General features: G+C 45.6%; 1 protein-coding gene across 1 annotated transcript; it reads right to left on the reverse strand.

Annotated features, from left to right (window-relative positions):
* bdnf (brain-derived neurotrophic factor) lies at positions 1-1396 on the reverse strand. The gene has a single exon (XM_037695304.1). The coding sequence runs from the start codon at positions 1379-1381 to the stop codon at positions 575-577; it is 807 nt and encodes a 268-aa protein (XP_037551232.1). The 5' UTR covers positions 1382-1396; the 3' UTR covers positions 1-574.
* Positions 1397-11826: the final 10430 nt, after the last annotated feature.

An 11826-nucleotide genomic window follows, 5' to 3' on the forward strand; every position in this document is an offset into this window, starting at 1 on the left:
TGGATAAAAAAATAAACAGCAAAGCTTTGACAACAGCACCTTGACATAGTAAGTAACGTTACCTTGAGAAGTTTAGAACAGTAAACAGATAAATTACTGGAGAGGAAACTCTTTTCAGCTCTATATGTAAACGAAATGGTTTTTATTCTTTTTTGGTCAGCATCATAACCTTTTTTTTTTGGAGGTGGACAATTTTGTCAATTCACAACTGAAGCAGCATGCAAGCTTTGGAAGATGGAACCGTCCTCTCATTTCTTGCCTGTTGTGTGTTTTTCCCTTCATTTTCTAATTCTTGGCAACAAATCACAATGTCTTGATTTATGTGTTATAGTAATTTAAACTGGGCGCAAATGACTGATCAGATTTTTTTAATTGTTTACAAGGTCATGAATATGTTCAATAAATAGACTGTAATATCACTTTTACTGTATAAACTTCATCTTTTTTTTACATGCAGTCCATAAAATTTTTCATTTGACGGAATAATTTACCCTGTTATGTATATATACAAATAGATATTTTCTCTTTATTCTCTTTTTTTAAACTCTTCAATAAAATCTATACATTTTATACACTATCTCCCTCTTTTAATGGTCAATGTGCATACACATGAAGTGTCTATCCTTATAAACCGCCAGCCAATCTTCTTTTTGCTATCCATGGTGAGCGCTCGCACGTAGGACTGGGTTGTCCTGCATTGGGAGTTATAATGCCGCTTGTCTATTCCTCGGCAGCCGTCCTTCGTGTACCCCATGGGGTTGCATTTGGTCTCATAAAAGTATTGCTTCAGTTGGCCGTTGGGGACAGGGACCTTTTCCATGACGGTGACTGTCTGCCCAGACATGTCTATCGCCGTCTTTTTGTCCACAGCTGTCACCCACTGGCTAATACTGTCACACACACTGAGCTCTCCACGCCGCGAGGGATCCGAGTGTCGCCGCACCCTCATGGACATGTTAGCGGCATCCAGATAGTTTTTGTATTCCTCCAGGAGAAAGAGCAGTGGCGGCTCCAAAGGCACTTGGTTGCTGATCATCACCCGCGAGTTGTACAGGTCGACATCCTTGGTCTCTGTGGCGACCAGAGGCGGTGGGCCCCCACCTCCCTGATTCTTGGCCCCCTGTCCCAGCTGCGCCGCCTCCCCCTCCACCTCCAGCAGCTCCTCTATCACCTGCTCGAACGTGTCTGTGAGCGAGGGCAGCTCCCCGCGCTGGCCCGGCCCGCCGCCGCTCTGCAGACTCCCATGGCCTCGAGTAGCCGTTGCAGCAGCGCCCAGGTAGCCTTCTGTCCGATGGCCCCGCACGCCCGGGACATCACGCACGGGCGCAGCTTTCATGCAACTGAAGTATGAAATAACCATAGTAAGGAACAGGATGGTCATCACTCTTCTAACCTGGTGGAACTGGAGAGGAGAACAAGGAGAGAGAGCAAGACCGTTAGTCAAAGAGCCTTTCTAATAAAGTTAGCTAGCCTCTCTTCATCCATGACGCGTCACATGAGCCTCCACATTTTTCCTCCCACCACATTTTGTTTGCATGCCAAAAACGAGAGTGCTTGTACAACCACAGTCCAAGTGATATTGGGCCCGTGCTACAATCAGTGTTTTCAAATTGTTTGCAAACCGTCATCTATGTGAGCTCTGGCTTTGTTTCTATTTGTTGGCAGCAAAGCACAAACGCTGCGTGCGTGCGCGTCAGAGGAGCTCCAGATCACATTACACACATGAAACATGGCTGTTATTCATGAACTGCTGGCTCACAGTGTGCGTGCAGTTACGTTTCCATTGTTACTTTTAATGGACAAACCTCTGAGATTTGACTTGTACATCACTAACTGTCTTGTTGTCTGATGCTGTTTATACGTCAACACGTTGGGCAAATGCAGCTTGTGATATTTGGAACTTTATACTTTTAAAAAGACAACTTTATTTACAAATGCTTTCCTCATAGAAATATTTTGGAGCTCTTCTTTTAAAAACAATGTTACTTGCTCTGATTTAGTCTTATTCTACATTTAGCATTTAGTTAGCCTTTTGCTACTTTTAGCTATTCTTCTGCTAGGTTTAGCTACCTGTTTCTACCATAAGGTTTTAGCTACCGCTCTGCAATTTTAGCTAGCCATTTGCTACTTCAGTTTTTAGCTGCCACTCTACTTGTACTTTTGCTACTTTAGCATTGTGCCACCATTAGCTCGACTTTTTCCACTTTGAACTGGTTAGGGTTAGGGTTAGGGTTTGAGCTGACACTTTGCTACTTTTATCAAAGTTCATGTTCAATAATCAAATCCAACAAAGTTCAGTCAGGTCCTCTGGATGGTTTCTTTTTTTGTTGAAACATTTCGTCCTTCATCCAAAAGACTTCATCAGTCTGAGGAGCCACAACAAACTCACGCCCATGAACAGCACCTTCACATATTGCGGGTCACCCAGTTTGGTGCTGATAAGATGTTTTCTGGAGTCCGCCCTTTCCCCCGTCGACTCCTCTGAGGCAGCTATTGTTAAAAACATCAAAGTTCATGCTCAATAAGCCAGGTAAAAAAATTCTACTTTTAGTTTTTAGCTACCATTCGGCTACTTTTAGCTACCCTTTTGCTACATTAGTTTGCACTAGCTTTGTGCTACTTTCAGCTAACCTTTTGCTACTTTTTGGTTTTAGCTGTTGTTTTGCTTCTTTTAGCTGAAAACTGTTCAGTTACAGCTTCTTCATCCAATTCAAGCGGTCTCTCAGTGCTCAACATCGATGCTGACTTTTCATAGAAAATGCAGTTTGTCTAGTTTTCGAAGGCGTTCCTCTTCTTTCTTCGGAGTTAGACGGTAGTGTCGGTACTTCCAACACTTTTTGTATGTGCGCAGCTTCAGCACCACAAAGAGCTGTGATGAATGGCAGCATCTGAGTTATATTTTTAGCAATCGTTCACGGCCGATTCAGAAGATTGTGGCTAAAACAGGGTGTTGTGAGCATCAAGGCATAAAACACAAATAGAAGTGAATAAAATAGCCATTTATCCCAAGTATTCTTATCATAATATTCAACAGTATTGTAATGCCATGATTTACTAGTATAGTGCAACCTTCTTAGAACATATGAACGTAGTGAGGCTGCAGCCGCGTCAGCGTCGTCTATGAACTGACCAATAAACCAGTTTAAAAACCCACCACACAAATCCCTGTCGTCACGGCCTCACGAACCAACAGGCTGGTAAAGGTCGTTGTCGTCTGCTCAGGCAAACAGTGGCGCTGCCATGTAATTTATTTGACCAACAAACTGGTCTGTGCTGCAGGACCGGTCCAGAACTGAACCTTGTGACCATGAATGGGAACCTGGGGTCTGTTTGTTGAGGGACACTGTTTGTTCTTTCGGCAGGTGGCTGGAGCTCTGCTGCATGAAGTAACAGGATGTCATGAGGAAACATCCTTTCCTGCACAAGCCGAGGCTTTGGCATCACAGAGGAGCAAAGTGCTGCAAGGGTTAAAAAGATCACTGAGCACATTTGTATCCCTTACCTCTAAGAAGCTCTAAGATTCACAGCAAATGAACGAGTTGGTGAATATCCAGCAGCCAGAGCCATAAGAGCAAAGAGAAGAAAAAACAATCTCCATGTCACTTTCCACAGAGGCTCATTGAAAGGAGCCCAGCTGAGCCTTGGACTGCACCCTGCATCTCCTCCAAGGATGGACATGAGGACCTTCTCCTGCAGGGAGGAGAGAAACCCCACCTTAAAACCCAACAATGTTCAGTCAGGTCGGACGGCCCCCAGAAACCCACCAGCTTATCACCAGCAAATTGGTAGGCGAGTACTGCTTAGTGGGCAGACAGTTTGTTTGTGGCTCCTCAGACTGAAGAAGCCCTTCGGATGGAGGATGAAACGTCTCTCAACAACAACAACAACAAAGGAACGGTCCAGATGACCTGACTGAACATTGGTGGATTTTTTTACCTGGATGATTGAGCTTGAACCTTGATGTCCCACCTTAAAAGCATCTGTTTCACTCTTAATTGGTATCTGGGGCCGGGGCTGCAATTAACTGCCACCACACTGAGCGCCATAGAGATATCTGCGCTAAAAATAGACGTGCTGGGAGTCTCACAGTCTCTGTTCAGAATATCACATCCTTCTTCTTAATGAGCCGCTCATTCCCCGAGCTCAGTGACGTGCTGTTCCAGAGTGTGTGAGTGTGTGTATGTTAAAGGGAGGGCATGGGGAGGGGCTGCTGTGTGTGTGTGTGTGTGTGTGTGTGTGTGTGTGTGAAGATACAAGGGTATTTTTTCCTCACACAAGCTAAAACAAACAAACAAACAATCCAAAAAGCAGCTTGTTCAGTTTTCACTGAAGCTTGTTAATAAATCATCCGTTCAACGATGGTTTGGGTCAAAAAAGGAAAAATTTCCCGGCACAGACAACCACGTAGGTTTACGGGATTGAGGCCAGTCACGAGCTTTATGTGTAGATGCATTTAGTCTGATATTATTATCAGCACTGCGCTCAAATGGTTCCACTTCCACATGAGGGAAATGATGGTGGAGCGCTGATTACTGTTAAGGCGTCAAACTTCATTCTGGAAATGGTGCAGACGAAGAGTGCTGCATCTTCCGTAACAGACCACAGGGGTAATATTGCAGTAGCAGGGGGTGGGGAAGAGCACCGGCGTCATTTCGCAGCATAACAACCACAGATGACGTCTCTTCCAGGTCTCCATAGGGGAGAGGCTGGAGGGGAGGTGGTTGCTGGGGGTAATGCCACTCAATGGCGTGCAATTGCCTCCCATTCCCCTGGGCATCCTCACACCGGGAACAACAGATGATTTTAATTCTATCTCTGCGATTTCCTGTTTCCATCAGGACAATCAATAATCAGCATCCTGTTAAAACATGATAAAACCAATGAATCGTTTGATTGCTGTGGGACCGGTGGAGCGTCTGTATCTGAGGTTAAACGTGACAAGAGCTTGGTTTGCTCATCCAGCGCAGGAATATGTCATGTGGATTTTTACAACAAAACATGGCAAATGTCTCAAGTGAAATCATACTGAGCCAAACAGGAATCAAATCTACTTTGTGGGGCCTCTACATGAGCTGTGGATGAGTAAAGTGCACTTGTTTCACCCCACATTGATTAAAATCCAGATATGTGCCTAATAAAGTGGAGTTTCTGTCATCTAACTACGAGTGCCGAGGAAATAAAGCCTGAGATAAATGCTGCTCAAACATGCCTTACACACGTAGCGCACAGAACAATGGAAGCAGGTGAGTGCTTGGACTCCAGCTACTGTTTGGCTTTGACGTCTCTGGATGACCACCTGTTCATGTGCACGGAGAAGCTCGGCTGTATGGCAGCGATGTGTAACATTTATTCTTTGTGCCAGGTGGGGATTAAAGTGATAAATGCCTCTTTTGACAGTCACTGAAAAGTTGCTCCGGTGCATGAAAGGTCTGGCAGGGCTAGTATTATTGCACATATTCAGTATGCTCCCCAGCCTGCCGTGCACACGTCAGCACACTTTATGTCTTCCTCTTTGCTAACAGCATGCATGATATGTTGAAAACACCATTCCAAGGAACATAGACACTAAGAGTGGACATGAAAGATCAAAGTGTGCCTTGGATATGTGAAGAGAAATGTGAGCATCATTTTCTCTCTCTGCCTCCACCACTGCTCCTCGTGTGCATCTGTCTTTTCTTTCATTCTTCAAGAACCTCGGTGATTGAACTATTTACCTTGCAGCATGTTTTGTCATGCTCGGCGCATTCAGCCAACATTTCCAAATGTTCACTTTGGGGGAAGAAAACAGCAAATATCATCACCCAGGAACCCCTTGTTTGACACAATTTGGCCCTTACAAAAAGGTGTGTGCTTGTTTGAGGGGGTGGGGGGTGGAGTTGTTTGCAGTAATGGCTGACGTGGAAGCTTGCTTTCCTGAGATCTGTTATCAATCTGAATTTACTTCAGAGCCCATTTAGTAATAGATGAGCACTGCTGTATGGATTATACCTGGCCTTCAGGCCAACCCCAACTTCTGCCACTGAAAGCCCAGCTTTCAATACCTGCCAGTGATTTATGCTGCCCTCCCACTCCCCAACTCTGCTGACAAAATCTGAAGGATACAGACCCATATACGAAGCAGGCCACACGATCGATCTGCTTTATGTGTTAATGCACATGACTTCCTGGTGGAAGCCTTATGGAGAAATCCATAATTCACATTAAAACATTAAAACTCAACCACTGAAACAAGATGAACAGGACCTGGGCGCGTCATCACTGCACTTCTCAGGTTTGAACACTAGATGGCGCATGAGACCATGGAATAAAATAAACTTCTGCTTTTACGCCCCAGAAACCAGATAAATGATGGATGGATGGATGGATGGATGATGGATGGATGGATGGATGGATGGATGGATGGATGGATGATGGATGATGGATGGATGATGGATGGATGGATGGATGATGGATGGATGGATGATAGCTAGATTAATTGTGTGTGCAGCTTCAGCTCATGTTCTCTCTACAGACATGTCCAAACCACTGTCCCTGCACTGGACATGTCCAAACCACTGTCCCTGCACTGGACATGTCCAGAGTTGTGTCCATTTCAAGGGTTTTCTTGAAGCATCACGTGAAGTGGCGCAGCATCGTTCAGGGTCTCGGGTGTTTCATAAAGTTTTAATGAGTTCATCAAAGTGTTGTTTTCCTCAACACGATGACTTCATAAAACACTTCATTCTTTTGATTTTATTTCATCCTTTCTGTTTTTTTGGCGCACAGTTTGGAGGGTGCTCGTGATGAGTAAACCTAGACAGCACGAGCTCTTTTCAGTCACGTGGTTAAAAGTTTGAACGAAATTACGCAGCGCCACTTTTACGAGACAGGAGGGAAACTATGAATAATTGTTTCAGTGCGTCACTGATGAAACAAGAGTTTTTTCAGAGGACACCTCCTGATGCGCGCGCTCTCCGCTGGAAACCCAATCAACAGAATAAGTGCGTTTTTTATTAATGAACTGGAGGATAAGGTTACACAGATCCTTCAGGTCTGCTCGCAGGATAACTGGACTGGATGGAGCTACTTTTAGACCCCCCCCCCACCCAACACACACACACACACCTCTCACGCACACAAACATGAATCAACAGCGGCTGTGCATGGTTCTATAGGAGCGTGACACAAACTCCAAAGTGCTTGTTTTTTTGCGCCAAAGCAGCAAACTGAGCCTACCTTTCACTGCGCAGCCGTAAAACAGAGCTTCAACAGGACAGGGTCATCTGGAGCTTCAGGAACTCCCTGAGATGTTCCCTGAGATGTTCCCTGAGATGTTCCCTGAGATGTTCCCTGAGATCTACTTTAGCGACACTTTCCTCTCTGCACTCTCTCCACCCAGAAAAGAAAGCAGAAAAAAGCTTCAGGATATCTCTTCAGCTTTGGAGCAAATAGATTAAATTATTGATGGTGGAAATTGCGCGGCTGAGGTAACGCACGCCCATGGCTGCGCGCGGCGCGTGTGGAGATCGTCTGGAGCTGAAGTCGCAGCAGGAGGATAGGAGAGCTCACGAGCTCCGATGTGGAGCCTCTTTGCAACTCCTGTAACTTTACTACACGCACGGTGACGCTGCAGCACGTGACCCGCCGCTGGGGCTGCTCGTCTCAACAGTCCATGCGCGTCCAGCGTGCGTTGCGCGCTTTTGTTTGTCCGCATACCGCGCAGGCTGCACACACACACACACACACACACACACGCACAGCATAATGTGTGTGTGTGAAACAAAAGTGAAGCCTCTCCTCTTCCGTGTTTCTCCTGAAGACACTTTGGTTTTGCGTAACAGCGCGTGCCCGTGAACGTCGTGATCGGCTGCGCGTCGTGTCTTTGTGTAAATGAGATGTTGTGAGGCTAAAAGAAGCAGCTGCTGCACCAACAGGAGACATGTGTCCATGCACACCTGAGGACATTTTTACCTTCAACTCTCTGCTGCAGGTTTTTGGAGGCAGCCCTTCACAATAAAAGCCTCTTTATAAATGATTTATTAATGCCTGCGTTATAAACCATTAACAATCATTTATAAAACACTGTGCCACGCTGAAGCACGTTCACGGTTTGGTGACTGCTGTTATCCCTTCATCATTTAGATTTTAAATCTCAACTTTGTGACTTCTGCAGATGCACAATGTGTTTGGGCAAATATTCAAACCATGGACGTGAGCAATAAACATGAACATGACACACTGATCATGCTTTATAAAGTGTTAACAACTCATGAATGACAGCTTTTCAAGTGTAGTAAAAGTCCTTTCAAAAGTGTAAACAATGAGAGTGAGTGTGAAGCTGGTGTGAATGGTGTCAGCTCAGACACAAACTGGGAACACTGCCCTCTAAACTGGAGTCAAGTAAAGATGTGACTGGAGGCCGAGCTTTCACTCATCATCACGTGTTGAGGAGAACAAGAGGAAGATGATTATCCTTGGACTTGGCTCAGGTCCAGGCACACATTTATTGGGATGTGCTCAGCCTGCGCGTGCGCGTGCTCGTGCGCCTCTTGCTTGGCATGCAGTCTGAGTGGACGCTCACACCTGCTTCATGAGTCACTCCCACCTCCAGCACACCCGGGACATGCCAACATGGATATGGCCCTCCCCGAAGGCTCACAGGAGGTGAGGGCCAACTCTGGATGACAAAGAGTTGCATCAGCGATCGCTGAGCCAAAGAGACTCCAAAGAGAAACAAAGAAAGTGCACAGTGCACGTGCACGGAGGCTGCTCCAAACAAGTAATTCATGAATAAATCACGTGCTTGTCATTAGAAGAGCAAAAACAAGAATTCTGCAAATGCAGCTTAACTCAACGTGCACTTTGTGCTTCGGCTACATTTGTGAATGGAACGAGTGAAACGTAGAAAGGACTCGGTGTGAGAGTTGAAGTGCAACACGGTGGTTCAGCGTGAACACTTGTCAGCTCGTGCTCTGTGCTGCTCAACAACCACAGCAGCTACTTGTGCAACCTCTGAAGGCCGTGCTGACAGGGATGCCTCCACGTGCAACACACGAGCCCACGCGTGGAACACATGACATTTTGTCAAATGTCATTTTCACGGAGCATTAAAAAGGAGGCGCGGGGGGGGGGGGGCATTTTCAAGGAGCAAACGCGTCAACACGAGAAACATTTTGTACGACTGGATGACGTCAAGGAGTCGAGAGTGATCTGGAGAGCAGCGGAGAGGAACAAGCTGCAGAAATCACGATTTTAATTGGATGCTGGCGTGACGAGCTAATGTCATCCGACCTGTGATGCCAGCAGTAACCACGAGGCCACAGCTGGATGCAGATGTTAACTCCATGAATGAAAAGAAGCTCCAACTGAAACCTGAAAATATGTGTTAGGAACACATGAAACCATCAAGAGGGATGATGATGATGATGATGTGTTCATGGCAACATGCAGCAGACAAACAACCAGTGACTTCCTGTTGCCTCAAACTCTCTTGTGCAGCTGTTTTCTTTCTCCAGGTCATGTTTGGTTTGGTATGAAGTTTATTCATTTTAAAAAAGTACAAAACAATTCCATAACAATATAAAAAAAGATACAAAATGTTTGGGGCGGTGCGTTCGCTTTTTCACTGAAAATTGTTGCAGGAGAATTTTCAGGATGTTAAATCTAAAAGAATGACATAAATGACAAAAAGCAATGCTGTAGGGTTTGGTTTGTGCCCCCCCCCCCCCCCACACACACACACACACTGCTCTGTTTCAGGTGAGCAACTCATTTGGTTATTCAAGTTGTGCAAAAATGACTTTCAACTCTAGTAAAACGTAAATAAATAAAGCTTAAATTAGGGTGGCAACAGGGTGGAATGATGCTTTTCCCCAACTCTGCCACCCCCTAGAACCGCCACTGTCTCAGAAAAGGCTCAATAAAAGCTTTTTAAAATTGAATTATTATTATTTGTTTTGCCTGCAGCTCGCACAAGCTGGGAAACACACGTGAATGGGTTTGCTGGCATCATCAAACAGCTTCACGCGCGCGCACACACACATCCTTGCCGTCCCGCAGTGGTCCAGTCACATTTTCTAATAACTTCTCGTGGGCATGAAGCCACAATCGCGCGTCAGAGACGCACAAAATCTTGCTCGTGCTCGTTTAAATGAAGGAATTGGATGAAGGCGCGCCTGATGAAGAGGATGGCGCGGCCCACATTTCCATCCAGATGAAGATGATTAATTTTAGCTCTAAACATCGTCACGTCCGCTGAGCTGAGCTCAGATTTCCGGCCCAAAATAATCAATATCCTATTGATCATCATCATCATCATCATCATCATCATCATCATCACGAGCTGATGAACGAAAGAACAAATGTGTAAAAATTCAAACTCATTTATTTCTAATCCGACGGAAAGGCCAAGACTTCAACAGCAACTGAGTCAAACTGCATGCACGCGCATGTACGCGCGTTAATTTCGTTGAATAAACGTGAAGCACGTGCTCGTGGAGGCTCAGCGACACTAACCTGCACAAATAAAGCTTGAAGAAAGAAACTTGTTTTGTTCTTGACGCAGAGCTGAGCGCGCGCACAGCGCGCACAGAGCGCCATGGATGGAAAGAGAGAGAGGGAGGGAAAAGGGAGATTCTCAGTAAAGATAATACACGCGGAGGAGCACGCACGCACGCACGCAGGCGCGAGCGCAGGCACGCCCGCACACAAGCGCACGCAGCCCCATTTATGGACTGATCCGCTGACGTACGTTGCAGAAAAGTGCTATAAAAAAGCTTCATACATACAAAGTGTGTCGTGCCACCCCACAGAACCCCCCCCCCGCCCTAACCCGCCTCCGCTCATCCCTCCTCCTCCACCCAACGCGCCCACGCCCACACCATAATCCCACGTCTCAGTGGGGAAAAATCAAAAATACTAAAACTGCAACATGGTGAGAAAAAGATGAATCTGTGAAACATCACGAGCGTTTTCAAGCAACAAATGTAATTTATATTAAAAAACATTGCTACATAATAATAATAATAATAATAATAATAATAATAATAATAATAATAATACAGAAAAACTCTCCATATTTAAATGAACGGATTTTGCGTGATATTTATTTGCAGCCTGCGCGAGGAGTCTGGATTAAAACAGGAGAGCCAGTGGGCGGTGTGTGTGTGTGTGTGTGTGTGTGTGTGTGTGTGTGTGTGTGCGGGGGGGTTCTCTTCTATTGTTGTTTATTTATTTATGATCATTAATAATATTACAATTATTTCCATAATTGTTGTTATTGGCCACGCAATTGTTTCGTGTTGAAGCAGGACTCTTCGATCATAATAATAATAATAAAAAGATAAGGGGGGGGGGGGGGGTTATCGGTGAGAGACGGTTTTTATGCAGGAATGAAATAAACGCATTCTTTTCTTTTAAAATATGAGCTCGCGCGCGCGTTTTAAGGCTTCCTGAACATTTTGCACATCTCTCCCAGCTTCACGTTCAGCCACAACATCTGTCGGCTGGTGCACTTTGACCACGCCCATCTTTATTGTAATGGGGGGGGGGGGTGGGGGGTGATGGAACAGCGCACTGAAAACGGTCAAAGCCAGAAATAATTCATCCGTTTCCTTTGTTTTTAATTTTTATTTTCTTTTTTCCAATTATGTTTTGTTTTTCTGCCTTTAACAGACTGAGCCGAGGACAGGAGGAGGGAGGGGGTGAGGAGGATGGGGAGGGAGAAGCGCTGGGGGGGGGGGGGGGGGGGGTAGCAGGTGAAGCTGAAAAGCACCTTATGAATGAAACCGTGGAGCGGCCGTAGTAAAAACACAAGTGATTTGATGGCGATGACTGTGAGGGGGGAGG

Source organism: Nematolebias whitei, chromosome 2, assembly GCF_014905685.2.
Source record: "Nematolebias whitei isolate Nwh7 chromosome 2, NemWhi1, whole genome shotgun sequence".
Lineage (NCBI taxonomy): Eukaryota > Metazoa > Chordata > Actinopteri > Cyprinodontiformes > Rivulidae > Nematolebias > Nematolebias whitei.

Coding starts and splice junctions, on each gene's coding strand:
- bdnf (XM_037695304.1), bottom strand. CDS start 1,381: ATGACCATCCTGTTCCTTACTATGGTTATTTCATACTTCAGTTGCATG.